Source organism: Aythya fuligula, chromosome 9, assembly GCF_009819795.1.
Source record: "Aythya fuligula isolate bAytFul2 chromosome 9, bAytFul2.pri, whole genome shotgun sequence".
In the NCBI taxonomy this organism is placed as follows: domain Eukaryota; kingdom Metazoa; phylum Chordata; class Aves; order Anseriformes; family Anatidae; genus Aythya; species Aythya fuligula.
In genome coordinates, this window is record NC_045567.1 from 25,332,652 (window position 1) to 25,354,140 (window position 21,489).

A 21,489-nucleotide genomic window follows, 5' to 3' on the forward strand; every position below is an offset into this window, starting at 1 on the left:
ATTGCTGTACTATCCTTAGACCATTACAACAACACGACCAACTCCCATCATGTGTCTTTTGTGCATTTTTGGATAAATTTAGAGCAGATGATTATTGCTGATCTGCAGTGCTCCCCAGGAACTAAAAATAACCAGGGCAATACCATTCTGTGAGCAAGAGAAGTTAGTTTCTGACATTATGATTGCATTCTGACAGTAATGGTAACTGTTCAAAGTAAGATCTGTGGGAGAAGGTAAATTATGAAACAGATTAAGCTAGGCAGAATGGAACTGCCATATAATTTAAAGTTGAAGAATCTAAAGTCAATAAAAATAGCAGAGACTATGAAACTGTGTTAGTAATAATAGTGTTTCCTAGTACCTCGCTGGCCTCAGAAGACTCAGTAACACACTGCTGCCAGTCAGACCACAGTGCTTGCCATCAGTGAGCCTCCTTGTCTGCATGCAGGGCTCTGAAGTGGAAGTCGCTTATCACAAACACGTTCGTGTCTAGTAAGACATGATGCTATCGGGAAGGCTCACCCGTGTATCAAATCTTTCGATATTCTTTAGCTGGACTTTGTGGTTACTTGAATTAAAGGCTGTACTGTGGGAACAGCACATGGCTCAGGATAGGAGAAAATTCAGAGCTGAAACGTCTTGGGGGAGCTACAGTGGGAGGAATGGGGAGAATTTTCCTGGTGTATAGTCATGCCATCCTGGGCTTCTTTCTGCATGGTTTGGGAGCCCATCTGACAGAGGAAATGGTGGAAAACCAGGACTTTTTGTTCTGATTGTGTAGCTCTGGATAAACAGGGAGGGTCTGAACAGTCACACACAATAGTGCAACATATTTGAATGGACTGGTGCCTGCATTTTTTTCCATCTCATATTGATGTGGAGGGGCAAGGTCTGCCTTCAGATTTGCAGGAATAGTGGGTACAGAGGCAAAGACTTTTACATATATTTTAACGTCAGCAGACTTTTAGGTAATACACTGTGCAATTAAAGTATCTTGTTTAATTTCAGATGTGTCTAAGCTCAAGAAAGAAATGCATTTAAAGAAAAATTTGTCAAGCATTATCATTTAATCTCATCAGCCATAAATTAGAGGTTAAAATACCAGATTATTTATCACTCACCGTATGATTGATTTCCAATGAAAAGTTGTTTTGGAGTTGTGCCAGTGTCATTTTATTATACAGCAGAAGTGGATCGTTTCTGTCTTCAGATTTTGTTGTTGCCTATCAAAGTTAATCATGAGATTAATCATTACTACATAAATTGAGTCAGTTCACAGGAATTTTGCTAAGTAGAAGTAAAAAGAAAAAAAATCTGGCTTAATACATTACTGTGAGACGTTTGCATAGCTGTGAAGCGTCTCGTGTATATACGCAGGAGCTAAACCTTGGGAGAAGGGAGTCAAGGAAAGGTATTTGTAGAGTATAAGGTGGCCTGTGGTAGGAACACAGCATGTGTGTTCTGATCAGCATGTACGTGCTGTCTAACATATTCCTTCTGGAACCACTGTAGGATGGGAGGCATAACTCACTCAAGCTTCACATTAGTCTAGGCAATATGGTTTTGTACTGGTGTGGTGTTAAGAATGTGCATACATTAATACCTTAATGGAAAGACTGCATTAGGCCGTTTGTTACAGACAATAAAACTGCCTCGCTGCCAGAGAACTGTGTCTGCAGAGGTGCTTTATGAGGAGACTTTATCCCTGGAGTCTCTAGACAGGAAATGTCAGCAAGGAGGTCTCTGGGATTAGGGTACAGACAATGTAAATTAGGGAGAGGAAAAAAAAACACAGGACTCAGTAGTATTGTCTCCAAACTACTCCCTTGGTCTCTGATTTCTGTCTTGAACATGTTTCTGTTGTTTTCCTCAAACAGCACTGTGTTCCTTGCCTGGATGCTTCTAATGTGCATTCCTGCATCCCTTGTAGTGTGGACGTAACTTGTGACAGCATCAGCACTCAGTCTACCCATACTTGAACTCCTTTTCACTTAGACTTTTTTTTTTAAGGCAAGGAGAGAACATGCAGGTACACAAGTGACTGTGGGGAAAGAGTGATCTTGTGACCCATGAAAGTAATTCATGGGAGAATCCGTATCACTACTGCCTGGAGTACTCCACTTGACTCAGTCAGGGGCAGGAACAGTAGTTCCCACCTATTTCAAGTCTTTTTCAAAAGTAAGTCATGCCAACTCTGATTTTATCTCTATCCTTAAAAAAATAAAAAATAAAATTATCTTTGTTTTCCTCTCTACTACTCTACACCCTAATGTATTGTGCAGTCAGTATTTTATTCTGTTTTCTTCACCAGTTCCCAAGAGCACAATGCCTTCTCTACTCTAGTAACATTCCGCATGGTGCCATCTTTCTAGCTTTGATGAAAAGGTTAAAAAATGAGGCAGTAGCAACTTACCCACAGCTACCTGTACTCTTTACCAGCAGCAACTGCTGTAGAGAAATTTCAGTTGTGGCTTCATTTCTTACTGCATTTCAAATCTTTCTCCAATTAATTCATTTTCATTTAATAATTTTCTCTCTCCGATCTAAGCCCAGAAGTGTGTTTCTCAGGAAAATGTGAAATAAATCAAAATCGTATAGCTTTAGTTTATATAAACGGGGTGGAAAGGTTTACCTCTGCCAAACACATGCCCTCACTTAAGTGCAACTAAAAAAAATTGCTGAAGCTATTGGCTTGTTTTACAGTAACCTTCAGCTTCAGGATCTTCTGAAATGTTTAATAATCACACGCCATGTTTTTGCTCGTGGATGCTTTAATTTGCTTTTCTCCATGCAGATTCAAATTCTAGTTATTTCTCCAAGGCATATTTTCTGGAGAACAGTGCTTGATTAAAAATGCACTTGAACCAATCGGTTTTGTGGAGAAGCTTGTGTAGGACAAACATTACTTTGTGTTGTGTGGCAGGCTAAAGGTTGGGAATCTACTGCTCTGATAATCAAACAGCCCATGTGAAGAAATGGACAAACAGAAAAGAGGCCCTGAAAGCATCTCCCAAAACACACTTTCTAAAACTGAACAGAAACCAAGCCTGTCTCTTTCTTTCTCCTTCTTCTCTTGAAGGGTTTCCTTGAATAGAGTAGGATAAAATATTTTGCTATTTGGAAAACAGCTAACTCAAATATTTCCCCTTGCTCATTAGAAGGCACATCTTATGTGTTCATTTTAGGTGTTCCAGGCCCCATATATTTTTGGTCAACATTTGGTCCCACAAAGTAGCAGGAGCAAGTAACTTAATAACTTGATTTACAGTTAGCTTTCTTAGGTATTAAGAAAGCTATTTAAAGAATACTTTAAAAATGTTTTCTTACATTAGCAATCTCCTTCTCCAGGTCCATAACTTTTTTCATTTCTTCAGAAATCTGGGTCTCATTGAAAGAAATATTTCTCTCTTGTAGGATTAGTTTAGCTACAGAAATCATGAAATCAACATAGGCAGAACATGCCTGCAGGAAAAAGATACAAATAATTTAAACTCCTCAAAGTATAGCACAAAACTCTTCAAAGTATAGCACATTTTGATTATCTTTAAGATTTCATCTTCTTTTTTATGAACTATGGTTCTTCATCCCTTTTTTAGGTAACTTTACAGTAACTTACTCCGATATACTGTTAGATCACAAATAGAAATTTGAAAAGCCCCTCATGGAAAATTGCTGTATGATTCGTAGCACTGCTCAAACCTAAACACTGTCAACTACTGCACTGTGTTTTCATTATTTAAAATGAGACATTTGTAGGTCCATATTTAAACTACCACCTGTGTTTTTTCTAGCTCACTTTAATTACAACTTCCAAAAATACTGCTTCCAAAGAGCAGTGTTCCCAGAAATGTAAAACCAAGAGAAATGTTGATGGACTGTGTAGGATCAGCATTGTGGGAAAATTACTCCCAGAAGCAGTGTACCTCCACCCTGCTGCAGCCTGGAGCATTCAGCATATAGTTTTTTTCTATATCTAAATTTGGTTTAGGTAAATACACTATGGATATATACTATTGAATATATTAAATTTAATATGTCTGAATTTACCAAGGATTGGAATGGATATATACAAGTATATTCTCTTAAATGTTACACTATCAAATATCTATAAAGGTCTCAATATATTTTATGGAACTTAATTTTATTGTAATACCTCTTTGATAAGTCACACTCTTTTCTGTAAGCAGAAATGCTGGTTTCAATATACTTTTAAAATGCAAATAAAAATACATATTAAATTAGTTAATAATAAATATATGTTATGCAAAATATCTTAATCTACTAAAACAGTGATAGAAATATGATTAATAAGGCGCATAGCATCAACTTTATTAACAGAAGCATTTTGGTATGTTCAGCTCCTAAGGCAGTAGGATGCACCCTTTTTAATGAACGCTGCATTTATGCAGCTATTCTGATAACTGCCTTCCTTGCCACCCATCTCCTGTCAGCCTCCCCTGCCTGCCAACAGCGCTGTGCTATAACAGGCTGCGTGTGCTGGCAAACTCTGAGCAGCTCATGAAAAGTATTGACAACAGACTTCAAAAGAAAGGTGGCTCACAGCATCCTGGAGGACTGAACTCTCAGTGTTATTTTTAATTAAGACAGATTATTTTGTCAGACAGAAAGCCCATCAAACCACTGACAGCCACATTAAGTCACAAAAGAGAGTGCATACCAAGCCTTAAAATACCATTTCAAAATACACAAATCTGTGTAAAATTTATGCAAAAAATGTAAACATTACCCCCAAACCAGCAAGTAAACAGGAATTTTCAGGTACCAATCAATGCACTTTATTTTTGGCCTAAGGATCATTGCATGGTCATGTAGCCGTCAAAGAACTGTCAGCTAATTTCAGACAGACTGTGTAAATATACTCAGATATTTAGTGGGAACTTAGATGTCAGAGTAACGCCTGTATGAGCACAGGATCCATGCATCTTACAGGAAAAAAAAATAAATCTGTTCCCAAACTCCACTTGCCACTTTGTGGTGTGAAGTCCTGACAAAGGCTGAGGTTAAAGTGCAGGAGGCAGGTACCTTGTTTAATGTGCACAGCTCAAAGAGTAGAATGAGACAGCAGGAAACGGAGCCAAGCAGAGGTTATCAGCGTGCAAGGACTGAAGGGAGGAACAGCTCTCAATTGAGGTACTCCAGCTTCAGGTTGGCAGGGACCTCAAAACATTATCAGGTCCAACCTTTCATGGGAAAAGGGAGCCTATATGAGATTATCTAGCACTATATTTGCATATAAAACCTCCAGTGACGGGGGTCCCTGGGGAGGCTGTTCCAGTCACTGACAGGTCTCCCTGTATCTGCTTGTTTCATGATTATTTCCTTCCAAGAGGTCCTAAAAAGTCAAGGAGCTGTTCCTCTTCTGACCTGCATAATCATATACGAATTGTGTGGAAAACTACTACTTTTCTTCCATGTGAATGTCCAGTGATTAAAAAAGGAGACAAAGAGAATGGGAGATAAAGGAAATGAGACAGGTTGGGGTTTTGGGGGTGTTGTGATGCTAGAGGAACATGCAGTTGTCTCATCCAGTGCAAAGACAATTGGTTAGTACCAGCAACTGGAGCTGAGATAAAAACACTTGGCTTCAGTGCAGCCAGAAAGGTCACACGAGGACACCAACATTAATAGCACAGTATTATAATACCAAAACTTCAGGACAGTTGTGATACTCCCTCCCATTCTTAGCCAACTTATTTCTATTTGTCCTTAATCTCATTCCTCTATACCCTGTTAATTTCCTTTCCTTTTAGCTCCTGGTCTCTTGTCTTCTGACACACTTACCCATGTTAGAGTTTCTCTCTCCAGTCTGTCACACATTCTCTTCCCACCTGTAGATCAGCCTTGTTTAAATTCTCATCATTATTACCTTTCTATTTCGGTTTCCTAGATGACTCTCAGGGGTAGCATTACAATCTCTTTGGGGAGAGACTGTCCTGCTCTTTGAGGGACTCCAACCCAACTCTTGAGGGTACACCTGCCTTGAAAATAGAGGCTAAAGCTTCTAAAGCAGTCAGTGATCTGTCAGCTTCAGCTTACCTCTTTGTATGCACCAGTGCATTCATAGTAGTCACGAGAAGGCAGGCCGAGTCCAGGTTGATCAATCTGTAAAGTCAAATAACAATTTAAAAGTGCTTAAGGACAAAACATCATAGCATTGTACTGTTCTTTGGCCAATTATAGGTTGCTGATGCTTCACTCTTGCAAAATGAACTTCTGGCCAAAGGAGAGTTTCTCTCCCATCCTGTTGCCCTTGTTTAATTCTTTTCACTCTCCTCTTTTTTTTTTTTTTTTTGTCTTCACTCTTTTTCTGTTGCTGAACAATGCATGATATGTGTAATCCATGCTAAACGCTGGATGTAGAGAAAACAAAGCAGTCCCCAGACAAGCAAGAAAGTTACTCCACTTTGAAACTCTGATGTGCAAAGTAGTCAAGGATCTGTCCACCCATATACAAGAAAGATTACCTCGTCACTGCATCTGTAACAGATGTGTCTCAGGAGTAGCTGGTGAAGATTCAGCATACACAATCCTGTCTTCTCTGGACTTTCCATTTCCAGAGTTTCCATTTTTCATCTTACATTTACAGGCAGGACACTCTCGGCATGCTCCTTAAGAACATGTCCTCAGCCATTTTCCTATCTGTGCCAGCTGCCTGCAGGTCCTGTTACTACTTCGGCATCTGAATACCTTGTAAAAACACAATCCCCTTCTTTGTGGGCTCTCTGCCATTGGGACCATAGCCAGGTTCTCAGTGACAGAGCTTTCTGCCAGAATTACATGGAAGGAAAGTCATGCTTACTTATTTCCTTGTGTGCATACATAAGTAGATCATGTCTGTCTTCTGTCCAGCGTACATATAACCTGTGTGTGTATCTACACATGTCTCAATTCTCCTCACCTCACTAACAGTGTATGAGTGCACAGAATAAAGATTATTAATCCTGGGAATGGACAACAAATGCACTGTCAGACTGATAATGGAAGTTTAAAAACTACAGAGATTCACAAACTTACCTACAACTGACCGGTAAACTTCAAATCAATAACATTGCTCCTGGCCAACATTTATGGCTGTGCTTTCTGGTTCTTTTGCTACACTTATATGATCAGCAAGGCTGTGCCACCCAGGTAGACTTACGTGAATGATATGTGTTGTGGAATTTTTATCATCCGTGCCAACAAAAAAATTAATAAGGACTTTTTTCCCATATCTGGAGTTCAGCTCTGCAATAGCTGTCTCAGCTGTCCAAGCAGCACCTAGGCAAATGGAAGGTGTACTCAGTCTCTATTTTGGGTAAACAATGAAAAGTACAATCATTTAGAAATTCTAATGGAGAAGGAAATAAACACTGATTATCTTACCATAGGAAGACTCCCAGTTATTTGTTGCTACAGGCCAGTCAGATATATTCGGCAGCAGTTTGATTAAAGGCATTCCACCCCTGCTATCAATGGTAGCTTTTGGAAAAAATAAAATGAATTAGCATGGTATTTTAAAACATACCAATGGTATAGTATTATAATGTGTTCAGAATTCTGAACCCGAGATATTTTTTCTCCATCACCACAATAGGATTATGTTCTGATGTATGACTCTTCTTTAACTTTTAAATTTTTAAATATGTTTCAGCCATGACTGCAAAACAACTTATGCAAATCTCTGGGAAGATGACATTTAAAAAATGTTATTTTGACTCTGCAAAGAGCTTGAAATAATAGCTTTAAAAATATTAATAATTTTATGGAAACTATAAAAACAAATTACTAGCACTGCTGTTTTATTGCTCCTCATTCTAGCAACAGCATTTAGCTCAAATTATTGAAATAAATTATCTCTGTATCTTTAAAGAAACATGATATACTGGCTATTTTCCACCTCATCTCTGGTAATTTCTACAAAATAATTAATATTTAACTGAAAGGATTTGAGTTTAAATAACTGCAGCAAACTGGTAACTCAGGAGTAATGTAATAGCACCTAAAATACCAAAGTAAGTAAAATAGGAGGTACAGTACTAGTTTTACTATTGATGTTCTTATTTAACCCTCTAAAACTGGTATATTTTAGTTCTCACCAAGAATTTCTGAAAAATTCTGCTCAGATACTTTATGTATATAGCTATAACTGACTTTGAAACATAGGTTTCTTGGATATCATTCTTTAGATTACATTTATTTATCCTATATGCACTAAATTCAGGAGGAACTTACTTTCATTTATGCACGAACTGTACAGAGTTTTTGCCTTCTGCACTGCTGTTATATCATTACTTTTTGGTGTGTCGAGGACATCTGAAACACACAGCACATACATCTTAATATCTGATCTTTCTGGGAAAGATAACTGAAGGAACCACAGATGACACCATCCTGAGCACCAGAGGATGGAGGATCGGTGCTTTCATTCCATCTCAAATTCCAGGGAAGCTTTGCTATTTGAAAAATAGGGGGAAAAGCTCTGGAGATAACATGCCTTGAAATTATGTCAGCCTGTGATAACGTGTTGAGCATAAAGGTGTCAAGTAGATATTCTGTAGTTCATCCCCTGTAAAACAGAAATGCCTTGACCTTTCAGTGATAGTTTTTAGACGACCAACCTGTTTGGTGAAGAGAACTGCTGTTGGGGCCCTAAGTGTATCAACAGGCTCTAAGTGCACTGACCAGCAGCCCGAAAAGCTCATAGCATCAATGGTGGGTTGATCTGTTGGCTGAACCTGGTCGTTGTCACTGGACCTGCTCTTCTCTTCTGGTTTGGGTCCTGTGGGACTCTGCCTCCTTTCTGTGAGGCCTCTGTCTCTGCCTGACTTGCTGTCATGTTTAGCTTCTGACTTGCCTTCCCCTGTGGGGCAGCCCACTCTTGCCACTCCTTTACAACTGCTTTGTTCCACAGGAACCGAAGCCTCAGGAAGACTATGACATTCACAAATTGCAAGCCTGGCAAAACTAAAAGCTATGCAGGTAGAGAAAGGATTTTGAGTCCAAAGAGTAGTTTGAAGAATCTTTCATGAGTATCAACTCAGTTATTTCTGTGACTTACTTTTGTCTGTAAAAGGTGACTGGATAATTTGACGGTATTGCAGTTTGTGGAGAATGAAGTATTTGTAAGTTTATGATGTGATTCTTTATAAAAATGCTTGCCTGCTATTTAGTATGTAGCTGATGGAATACAGATATGCAGGACAGGGCTGCCAGAGAGCAATTTCCAGCATTTCAGCTGACTTGGGTACAGGCAGACCTCCTTCTTTGTCACCTAGCTTTGCTGCTATTGTTAGTTCATGGGGATAATGATACAGATTTCAGTTATAATACGCAGATGAGCACACAGAGTTCAGATATCAAAAAGGTCAGGTCTATTCAACTCTGCTCCAGTGTCAGACACAACAGCATGACTTCCAAAGCATTCTCCAAGCAAACAGTTTGTGGTGGTTTTATCCTGAATTGAACGTAAAGAAACTGAAATATTTAGTAGTATTTTAAGCTTTGCTAGATAACCACATCTTCTTAGGATTACATGTAAGCCAAAGAAGAAACTTTATATAGTCCACAAACATAAACCCTACTGACCTTTTAAAACAACTTCTAGTTCATCTCTTAAAATGTCAAAGTTACTATAACGGGAGCTGGTTTCTGGAATGACGTTCTTCTTAAGCCATCCTCCACAGGCATATTGGTAAAAATCATTACAAGGCTCTGCAGTCGTGTCCATGTTCTCAATGATTCGGGCAGCTGTAATATAAGACAAATCAAGGCGTGAAGACTTTTTAGACAAAAGCAGTGAATACATATTTTTTTTTTTTATCTCTGAAGAGGAAAATAACAAGTAGTTTTCCTTTAGTTTAGAATAGGCTCATGTCTACTATAATGCTCTAGACCAAGCAAAGTATTAGTCAGTAAACAAAAAATTACTATTCTTTTACTGCCCGTAACACATGTACATTTCTATTGCCTGTGTTTACTGGTGGGTAAACTGACTCTAATCTTGCTACTTATCGAGAGTGGTTACTTGGTTATAAGATGTTAAATTTACTGTCTTATACTTCTTTGTATTGAAATGTGGTGAAAAGAAAAATTAAAAGCACAAGACATATAGGTTAAGTTTCCAGTGTGGTGTAACTTCAGTAATTAGGTGTGATGCAGGCTTAGCTGAATCTAATCTATTTCAATAAAATAATGATATTTTTTTCTTCACTGTTTAAATTCTTGTCAGCAAAGTTTTCCTATTAATGATTTGCTGAATCAACATCTGATTTTCTAGACCTATTCCACAGTTTTTCTAGAACTGACACTGTTTCTTGATGTCCCTCTTGACCCTATTAAAGTGGCTGGTCAAAGACTAACTGGTCAGTGACTGATTGTGACACAGGATTCCCTTTTTAAGCCTGCCTTTCTTGATGACAGTTTCCCAGCTGCTGTTCATAAACTTACTGCGCTTTTTCTTTTTTGTCTACTTATTCCACCTAGCTTGTTTTCACCGCTAGTATGCTAGCACTAAGGGAAGGAGAGATGGTAGGAGTCAAGCAACAGCTAGTGAGACATCGGATTTGCCAAAATACTGCATATCCTTCCCGTTTTTCAGACATTATTTTTAGTAAATGGTGAGGCTTGTGATTATAAGTGTTCATTCCTCCCACATGGGTGAGTCAAATATTTATAGTTATTTCTCCAGTATTTTCAATATTTTCCTTGTCTCTTATGCCGGTGGAAACAAGAGGTGTAGGCAGCCTGTAGTATTTATATTACTGGCTTTTATTTTTCCCACCTGCTTTTCTTGGGATCTTCAGCTGGCTAAAGAAAGTTACATTTGAAGCCAACATCTGATGTAATTTTGTTATCAATGAAGCCTTGAAGCATATGCTTGGTGTCGACATGTGAATTGCCCCTTTGAAGGGGAAGTGGGACCACTTATGTTGGACAGAATCCTAAACATGCTCTAAGTTATTTATGAGTTGATACTTGTACCCAGGGGAGATTTCTGATAAGTTCAAGGCTGTACATTGAGACATTTTTGCCCTGTAAATGGTTAAGTGTGAGACTGATGAATATTTTGTTTTTTAAAGTTAATACACAGTACACTTTTCCTTCATCCTCAGTATTGCTTTGATGAACCAGTGTTTGGGTTGATTCCCATTCTCACGTCTTTATTTGACTTCCTAACTGTGACTGAATAATGTAGAGCCTTCTCAATTACTTTTAATGATTAATTTTATTGTAGTACTCATGACTGCCAGTTGTTGCTTTAACAGCTTACAAATAAAGTAATAAAAGCTGGCATAACAACCAGTGACCTGGGGAGGATATGGGAGAAACACTATGTGCTTATCTAGGTGAAATTTATATGAGAGATAAGAATTCCCTATTCCCATCATTCTGTGCTGTTTGAGCTCAGGAAGGTTAGCAGAGTTTGTCAGCATATTCAAAAAATGTTCAGATATACAAATTACAAGGTAACTTTAAATGCCACACTGCAATAGATCTCACAAACTTTGATAACGTTATCATGCAGTTACTCATATTCCACTCTGTATATAACCAATTGAATTTTCATTGCATTTTTTCTTCTGGTCATTTATTTGAAGCTCCTCTATTAAATGTACTATAAATTCTGTCAGTATCTCCACTTTATCCTTTTTTCAGTAGCTTGTTCCTATTGCAAAATTTTGAAATACATTGGGGAAAAAAATCACAGTATTGGCCAATTCTGGTGTAAGGCATTACCATTTCACTTAATGCCTATACCTAATTGTATTTCCTGAAGGTTAATACTTCCTGCTTTCTATGTGTATTTAACTTGGCTGTCTGTTATCCTACATGGTCTGGAAGGAGATCCCAAATTAAACGTGGAACAGAATCCTGATTTGAACTAGCATTACAGTTATGGATTCATCCCAGTAAGATTTAGGAGCAAAAAACACAGTTTATTTCTCTTGTTTAAGGAGGTTTTTGTTTTTGTTTTTGTTTTGTTTTGTTTTGTTTTTTTTTTTAACTATAGTTGATTAATTTTGTTATTAAATGATACAGTTCTGAAAAACTTTTTGAACTCTGTTTTGAATTCTTTGAGCACTGAAAGCTTGAGCAGCCGCTAGCTAACCATTCTGGACCCGTGGTTCGCAGCATTCTGATTCTGGAGCCAAGAATTCACTCATTCTAGTGACCACCTAACTGAATTAGTCTTTTCTGTGAGTAATTCCTTATCAACACTCCCATTTAAAGAATTTAATGATCATATAGATTTAGAGGAGGCCCAGTACTTCTATATCAACTTCTGCCTTAAATGAATTATACCATGGTGGGACAGGGAAATCCTGGCTCAGTTAAATAATCTAACACTTTAAAATTCAAGCTGGTCACTCCAAACTTTGCTTAGAGCTATGCATTCAAAATAATTTACACTCAGATGCAGTATTTGGAGCTGAATTACAGTTCTGTAATGGCTAACACATCTGAACATCATGTGGGGGCCTCCTTGTCCTAACTGCTTCCTTTGTTGTAAGCAAAACAAAGACATCATTGCTACAACAGTGTAATAGACCAGACAGATTTTTAGGTGCTTCTGGTAATTGACCCTTGCTAGGCAGAAACACATCCTAATGCTGCAGATTATGATATGGTCAGAAGCATTCTATTTTGGCGTCATTGCTTTTGCATCTGTTTTTATCTTATTTTAGGTATAGCCCCACAGCTAAAACTTAAGTATATAGATTATAACTCATTAGATACACTGGTTGCCTCCCCAGAATCCTGAAGTAATCCTTAGCAGCATTCCTTGGAGAGCCTGTTTCTACCTCTTGAACTAGCCTGACCCCAATGACTTTATAAGATCTGACAAATCACATCACAGGATTTTACATCTGTAGAAGAAATATGCTAAGAAAAAAATTTGGGTTAGCAGATCTCATGCCTCAATGTGCCATATTTGACTGCAGTTAGCTGGGAAAATTATGTGGTTATATATATATATATAAGTACATAAATGTGTATAAAGGGTATATATTTTCATCCTTACCTGATTTTATACAGTCTGATGTCTTGCAAATCCCATCTAAAAAAGGATATAATCATACTTTTAATTTCTACTGAATGTCAATGTAATAAAAGCTTCTGTAATTTTTACTTCCATGGACAGTCACCTTAGAAATTGCATTTAACTGCAGTGTACAGTAAGATAAAGGACACCATATATTCAGAAAGTGAATATTTATAGGATCAGGTTCTAAAAATACCATTACCTTCATCCCTTTAGGGTCACTCAGTGCTAGTCACCCATCATGCAGAATTTTTGTAGAAAGAAGAAAATACTCTATCAATCAATTAGAGATGGTAAAAATACTATTTTTACAAAGAAAAAAAAAAAAAGAAAAAAGAATAAGTTTGGAGGAAAGATAGAACACATGCTGAAGAGAGTTGCAAAGTCAGTTTATATTTAGCAACTCCCAACAAAGACAAAAACATTTTGAAGGAATTATACAAAAATTCTGAGACATTCACTCTGAAGCCTTTTAAACAAAACAAAAGGTTCCAGAACATAAAGATACTTCCTTCTGAGACTTCAGAAATACAACATTTTTTGTTTTTCATTTCAAAATGGCATTTTGCCATTCCATAATCAGATGATACTATAATAAAAGGTTCAAATTAAAATTATTAAGTACTTTAAAATGAAACAAAGCAATTCATTAGTGCTGTAATGAAACATTTTAATTTGACACAAAAAGGAATTCTGAGCTTCCTTGCATTGTCTTTTCCAAAAATTATCAGAATACTTCTGCCTGAACTATTTTCAAATATTTTGGTATGACTAGTGAATCACAAAACCTTTTTGTATGACTATACACATTAAGAATTTTTGCAGCAATAGCTTGCGAAAGGAAAAAAAATGGATTTTTGTACATATACAGGAATATAGAGGAACCACTGTAGTTTGGTTTTCTTCAGAAGCATTGTATTTTGTATTTTTCTGCTTACTGAAGCATTAATTACAAACAGAAATATTGCTAGGACAGAACAAGCAGATGGTTTGTGTTTACCACAACTTTGCATGAACAAATTAACTTACAGAGTCCTAGTTGGAAAAACAGCAATTTTGTGTCAGTGCCCAGCAATAATGAGTGGGGATGCAGCTTTACATTTCATGTAATTGTGTCATATGGTTAATCACATATGTATGAGATACAATTATGGTGTAGCTGTTATTAATCATTTAATTTTATACAGTGGGCAAGGTACAGTCTTCCACTACCAGGCAAATACTTCTAAGCTGACCATTTAACATTTTTTCTTAATGTTTTCTGTCTAGCAGTTATATATACCATGCAACGTAGGCTTTCCTAATACAACATTTTAATATATTGAATATTCAGTATTTTTTACAATATGAACAGCTGAATTCTATCTGATAAAGCACTTTGCATAATTTCTTAAAATACTTTTACATTAGTATGTATTTGTACATTGAAAGACACTTTAAGTGTACTCACCATCATAAGTTGCATACAGAACTATCATTGTGATTGCTACAATAGCTAGCAGGATCACTACAACAGTTAGCCCTATTTCCAGGCCACTCCATCGCAGTTTCTTCTTTGGTTTTGGAGTATTCATTTCAGTTATATCCATCTGGCTTTCTGACTTGCCCATAACCTAGTGTCTGAAAAGGAAAAAGGAAAATTCTCTGGAGGACTTATGCTGAATCATAGGTCTTGAAATTGGCTCCTCAACTGCACAGTAACAAAGATGTTTCCTGGGTGAATTTTCACACTTGCACAGAGCTTATTTGTAACATTTCTAGTAAGTCATGAAATTAAAAATGACATCCTTTTGTCATACACAAACACACACACACACACACGGTACGTACCATGTACTACTTGTCATTAATGGAGAACAGAAGAGTGGTACTCCTTCACGTGAAGAGGCCACCAAACAGAGAGGGAAGGCCAACAAACCAAACCCTATTTTTGAACCTTACCCACGTAGTTTAATCTTGTATGATGGTACAGGAGTTCACAAGCAAGCAAAAGCAAGTCTCCCTGCTTGAATAAAAATTAACTTAATCTGCCAATTACTTATCTGCTGCCAAAGGTCAAAATATGCCATTGTGCTTCGCTGTCATCTTTTAAAATATAGTGTAAGCAATTCTTGACTACAGCTTTACAGCTGTCACTAAAAATAGCGAAAAATAAAAAAATAAATACTCAGGCTCTGCTGGGAGCTTGTCACTCTCACACTGAAGATAATGACTCTTTACAGTGATCTTTAAAGAAGTGCAACCAAGTCCTCTCGTTTGAGGTTAGAACACTGTAAGTTAGAAGTAACTGCGGTACGTACATGCAAAACCGGTGGGAGTGTGACCAGACTCATCCTCACTCGTGGAATGTGTATGCAGCCGTAGCTTTTAAGATTGCATTTCTGTCGCTCTTTAAGATCACCTGGCTACCTTTTGCAGCACTGCTGTTGTATAATTCTTTGCTCCCTCTCTTCGTGTACTCCCATTTGCTTAGGGCCAGGTCATTTTCTTTGCTGGCAGAGATTCGTATTGCTATACATACAGCAATGCTGCTCTTGTCTGTATCTCACGATGAAAACTTGACAGCTTCTATTTGCAGCATTTCCTGGAGATCCTCTTGTATTCCTCACACCCTTTTCCTCCCACTCTTTGTAAGCAGCAGTAACAGCAGTAAGGGAACCCCTCTCAGCTTCTGCATCCATCCAAGCCCAAGACTTGTACTTCAATTATTTGAAGCTGTTTCAAGTTGTGCATTGCTGGCTTGAATTCATCTTTGTCTCTTCAAGCTGCTACAGTCTTTCAGATATCCAGTCTTTTCTTCTCAGCACCTTCTGTTTCTATCTGATTTCTGTTCCTCGGTTTCAAAGATCTCTTCCTCCCTTTTCATGCCCACCTCACAAGCTAGCTCCTCCTCTGCAATAACGTGTCACTAAAGTGTGTATGCTTATGAATAAATCAAAAATATTAAATAATTCAGTATCATGGACCTAAGTAAACAGAGACTTTGTGTTCCACGTGTTTATGCAATACCTGGTTCAGTGGATCCTTGGACACTATCACTCTAACACTGTTTATCTAAATGAACGAGAAAACATTTTATTGGAGTGTCTCATCCCCACCTCTGTCACTACTGCCTGGTGACATCAAGATGCAGGAAGTGACCAGCAGTGCCAGGATCAGGGGTCTTCTGTAGCTCTGGAGGCTGGCGTCCCGCAAGGTCTGCCCTGCCTCTGCCTTTCCACATCTATAGGCACTATTTCAGCCACTTCCACTTTCCTCATGGGCTTCTATTTTTCTCTGAAGAGTAGGTTTTTGGCCAAATCAGCAAATGGTTTCTTGAGACACAGGATTGAAATCCCCCAGAACCGTGCACAAGTGAGAGCTATGCACCGAAACTTGCCCTTCATTAACTGTGAGCTAGAAATTTGTAGGTAATGTAAAAACACGTTAACCATGATACCCTTCTCACTTTGATCATATAAAGCAGCAGAAAATGTTATTTCTATTGACTGAGGGCTGACTGGTGCCCAGAACCCTCTGAATACTTGGAGCCTAATGTAAGAAGTGATGTTTGCCTTCTGCCTCTGAAAGTGTCTTTAAAGCGCTGAAAACACGGTTTATTAGGGCAGCAAGAACTCCTGTACCTTTCATGTGCTAATATGTTCCTTGCAGTCAGCTAAGTTTTTCCAAGTGAGCTAATCTTTCTGTTCCTGCAGGAGTGTTCCTCATGGTTAAAGGCATCCCACTGACTCAGTTTTACCTCTGGTTATTTAGAGAACTTATCCCGTCTGCATCAGGGACCACCAGGTAAAAGCTTCTTTCTGCGCTAATTGCAAGCGCAGCAAAAGTGTAGGAATAATTTAAGCAGATCGAAGGTTAGGTATTATGGTTTTCTTACATTTCCCTTAGTGCTCCTGTGATTCCCTCTACCAGCTAAGGCTTAGATACAAGAGACAGCCGAAATTACTCTGGTCTAGGTGTCACGGGGGATTAATTAGCCATCTTTTCCTTTGGGGACGCGCACGTTTGAAGCTGAGCGGTGGCACAGCTGGCTCTCAGGGGAGCCAAGCGAGCACATCCCCGACCCACCCGGCCCCTTTGTGCCCCCAGGCTCCAAGGGGCGGCGGGCAGCCCTCGGGGCGCTGTGCCGCAGGGGATGGGGGCATCGGCGGCCGCCGGGGGGCGCCCCGGGCCCGGCGGGAGGGGCCGCGGGCGGGGAGGGGCCGCCAGGTCCGTACCGCGGCCCCGGGGCTGCTGCCGGCCGGGGAGGCGAGCCCCGAGCCCCGCCGGGGGGCTCCGTGCTCCCACCGGGCCGGGCCGAGCCCCCCTCGGGGCGCCCGCTCCGCCCGCCCCGTCCCGCACTCACCGGGCGCCGCTCGGAGGGGTCCGGCCGCGGGGTCGCCACGGGCATCCCCGGGAGGCTGCGGCGGCGAGGGGAGCCCCGGGGCCGCGGTGGGCAGCGGAGGGGCGGCAGCGGGGCAGCAGAGGTCCGGCTGAAGGCAGGCTCAGGCCGTCGGGGCTCCGGGCGGCCGGCGGCGGGGCTCAGCGCCCGGCTCGCCCGCGGGCAGCGGCGGGGACGCGGGGCGCCGGCATCGCCGGGACATCAAAGCCCGGGGGCTCTCCCCGCTGCCCGCCGCCCCGCAGCGGAGGAGCCGTGGTGTGGCCGCCGAGCGGTTGTGCGGGTGACCGGGAGGCTCCTTCCTCTTCGCGCTCATAAGCACGCGGTGGGTCAGGAAACAAGCGAGCAGGCTCCCCCCCGCCCCGGCAGCACCGAGCCGAGCTCTTCACCTCGCCGAGCCTCCCCCGGGCGCGGCGGTGGAGCCGAGGGGGGAAGGATGCGGCCGCGGGCGGGTGGCGCGACCCACGCGGCCCGGGACGGGGCTGCCCCATCGGCGGCCCGGGGGAGCCCCGGGGGAGCCCCCGCGGCGCCCCGCTGCCGGCCCCGGCCGCTGCTAGGGGGGAGGGCTGGGCGAGCGGCTGCACGGCCGCGGGGCTCGCTCCCGTGCGCGCTCGGTGCCTCTGCCAAGTTCCCGGCGGCACGTACCCTCCGCAGGATCCGAGGTCCTCGCTCACCCAAGGAATTCTGCTGGCGAGGGAGGCGGCTGCAAGTCGGTGCCCGGAGAGGCAGCTCTGAGCTACCGTCAGATTTATCAGGCAGACGATATCAAAAGATACCCGTTTCCTTCTTGCTAAGTTTCGTGTGAATAGTTTCATTTTTACTAATGAACAGGCAGACGCCAGAAGAAGCAGGGTGAGGTGCTGCCGCTCCTCTCGCTCGAACCAGATACCCTGCTCCCTTCTGCTGCCTTCCTAAAGGCATCTATATTGCCTCTAAGGCAGGAGCGGCAGCTGAAATTTCTGAAATCTTTTATCACCGGTTATACACGCTGCAACATCCACTGCTTGGGAGAGGCAACCTTCCCCTGCTCTTAGGAAAGTGGAAACTGAGAAGTGGCTTCTTGCTGGAACTGTGCAGCAAGTAATCCACGGAGCACATGCAATGAAGAGGGGAGGGCAACCAGGTACCAGCAGAACAGAACAGGTGAAAATGGAGCACTTTTGTAAAATGAGCATATGAAGAAGAAACAAGAACAAAAAAAAAAAAAAAAGGGTTTATTCCCTGAACAGAAAAGGCAATAGTAAGTACCCAGAGTAGGCAAGAGAAAAAGTCTAGAGAACAGAAACATTGCATTTTCTTACAGTTAAGAGTGGGGAAAATGCTGGTTCTATCATTTCCAGAATCAGTGTTTAAATTAATGTAAGCATCTCACCTGCAGCCTTTCCTGCATTAATTCTTGCAGAGTCCCACTCCAGTTACTCGAAGAAGCCATCTGCTCCTGCAGGTCAGTTCTGACATTACCTGCTGCCTTCAAGTCACCCCGACACAACCAGTGCAAAATCTCACCAATCAATGCAAGGGCAGATGAGTCATTAAGGACTATTGTACGGCCCTAATTACAGCAAAGCTGGACAGGCAGAGGGTAATGTGTGTGGACAGACAACTAAAATGACAACAAAAGGACTTCTTTCAGAATCTTTAGGTAAACCAAAAACCTGCCTTATTCACCACAAAGGGAGAGAAAAGGGATACACTCGACTGGAAATCTTTTAATAGTCCAATAGGGCTAGCATGCCTGACATATAGTGTGAGAGTTTCCACTCCTGGAGAACCTCGTGCTTGGAAAAGCAGTCAGACATCGGTACATCTGAAGGCTAAAGGAGGTGTGACCTGTGATTCAAGTACTGCAATTGCTGTGTGGGCCTCCTTTAGGGAAAACTCCCACAAAGTAAATAGTGTAGTATCCTGTCTAAAACCCATTATCTGTGCTCCCATGGACAACCAGAGTAAGAGGAAGATTGTACTCGCAGACGAGATGTTGTAAGCCTACGATAGAGCTGGAAAATCTCTGGGTCAGCACAGCCACACCGCTCCTGCTGCAGGCTGGCCCTTCAGCTGCCCACTGCTGACAGCTCCCTGCGAATGTGTGTGCTCCTTGGCTCGTGGGGCTGTCCTCCTGCCACCCACCGAGGTGCGCCTCGGCTGCCTGGAGTGCTTTTGGTAGGTGGTGTACACACTGAGCTCCTTCTTCCAGTGACCTTCAGGCTCTGCCTGTGAGCAGCTTCTGCAAATTCCTAGCTGAGATCAGGAGTGTATGTGATTATTTTGTATGCCCTCTGAGTTTAGAGATAAGAGAAGATGTACAGCCTTGTTCTATTAATGGAAATACTCTGTGCATTGATAAGGTACACCCTCATGCCAAGATGAACCAAAGAGCACATCACAGCTTGCATTAATTACTGTCAAATTCTAAGTATTTTCTTTCTTCTTATTCAACTTTGTCATCTTTCTAGTATTATAATTTCACAAGGATGAGAAAAAAAATAAAGACACCCCCCAAACCTACAACAGAAAGCTCACACCAAAATTGAAAACATAATGAAACCCTCACACTTAGAGATGATAATAAATGGTTTGTCCTTATGACCCTTTTGAGTTATCTTATGCTTAAGTAATCTTCCTGCTTTCAGTGAAAAAAAGCAGGATTAAGAGTGTGCAGGTCTGTCCTTCAGGGATAAGTTTAATGGAGTCTGGTGCTACTGCCGACAGTTCTCTGTACTTCTGATGGACAACCACCAAGTTAAAACAAATATATGGTGAATTTATAGAGACAAATAATACTCAGTGGATGATTTAGAGTTAGAAACAAACAAACAAAAAAAAAAAAAACAATGAATCAGCACAATGTCATTAAATCAGTGTCTTTGAAAAATAAAGGTTTCTGGTCAATACTAGCTTAAGATGACATAGTGGTACTACTACCTCCTAAAAATCAGTGGCTAGAGAAGATTGCTTCTCCAAAAACTGTGCCCACGGGTAGTTTGGAACAACGCACAAAATGCACTGTCCGGCCTGGAGCAAAACAAACTGCGTCACAATAACTGACAGCAGTAAGACCTTATTCTCAATATGACCTCTGGATGACACTTAGGAAGTTAGGACTCATTTACATTGCTGTGAAACAGAGTTGATGATACTCGTTGTATTTCCTTTTGGGAAAGCTCACTTTCCCGAAGTAACAAAGTCAACGTTCAAGAAGCAGACAGCTGCCAACTTTAATGCTGCCTATGTGACTGTGACGGCCCATCCTAATCCTGTTACATTCTTCTCCCTATCAAGTCTGATGTTGTAGGCAGCAAAAGAAAATGGAAAATCTCCTGCCTTCTGTCCCTGGTCTGAGGCACAGTGAGCGCGGTGGGGCTGTGGGAGAATGTAGATGCCAAAGTCTAACACACTGGGAATATACGCAGGGTTCTTTGGGTACATTTATAATGAATCCAAGTCTGGGTGATTTTTCATTTAGGAAAGTAAACAGCCTAGGCCTTACATGTATGCTTCAGTGCCTAAATTATTCAGGTCTAATTGTATTGTATTACAAAGCTTTGTCTTTGTAGATGACAGTCTTTGTACCGTAACTGATTTGCAGGTGTTCACAAGCCTGAAAAAAATGTTTGTCCAAAAAGCAGTGCTTTTTTTTGCTATTTTTGAGCCTGCCTAAAAGCCAAACACAATGCTTCAATTAATAAAGTCTAATAGGCTTTTGGGGATCCTGGGATCCCACCACACTGGTGATCATAGTTGTGGTACTGGAAAATGGTGAGTGTTTTTTGTGGAAGAAGTGGGTAAAAAATAAAATGATGCAAGACTGTATGTGATACTTGCTAACACATGAAAATTATTAATAATGTATGTGCAGAAGCAAGAGGTAAGAGACAGGATTTGGAGGAGTTAATTACCATGTTTCCTGCACAGTTCAAGTATGACTTTGCAAAGCTCAGTCACACTTGGGCTTTTCCGGCTCACTTCAAAACCACAGCTTTGCGAAAAGCGTACAAGCACAGAGAGGCCTTCAGTCCAGCAGCTACTGGAGCAGAGACTACTACGGATGTACAGCGTGTACGCTGCC

At 40.9% G+C, this 21,489-nt stretch overlaps 1 protein-coding gene across 4 annotated transcripts in view; it reads right to left on the minus strand.

The window, feature by feature from the left end:
• Positions 1-18,118, minus strand: part of MME (membrane metalloendopeptidase) — a 38,189-nt gene extending 20,071 nt beyond the window's left edge. The window contains exons 1-10 of one of the 4 annotated variants that reach the window (XM_032193616.1): positions 18,069-18,118; positions 14,496-14,665; positions 13,025-13,060; positions 9,586-9,747; positions 8,233-8,313; positions 7,384-7,479; positions 7,160-7,278; positions 6,058-6,123; positions 3,328-3,462; positions 1,122-1,223 (exon numbers count right to left, since the gene is read on the minus strand). In XM_032193616.1, the coding sequence (XP_032049507.1) occupies positions 1,122-1,223; positions 3,328-3,462; positions 6,058-6,123; positions 7,160-7,278; positions 7,384-7,479; positions 8,233-8,313; positions 9,586-9,747; positions 13,025-13,060; positions 14,496-14,655 (957 nt within the window). In that variant the 5' untranslated portion in view covers positions 14,656-14,665; positions 18,069-18,118. Of the gene's footprint in view, positions 1-1,121; positions 1,224-3,327; positions 3,463-6,057; positions 6,124-7,159; positions 7,279-7,383; positions 7,480-8,232; positions 8,314-9,585; positions 9,748-13,024; positions 13,061-14,495; positions 14,666-14,875; positions 15,295-15,345; positions 16,770-17,390; positions 17,573-18,068 lie in introns of those variants that run through there. The other 3 variants (XM_032193615.1, XM_032193614.1, XM_032193617.1) reach the window with 3 other exon arrangements.
• Between the last annotated feature and the right edge of the window lie 3,371 nt (positions 18,119-21,489).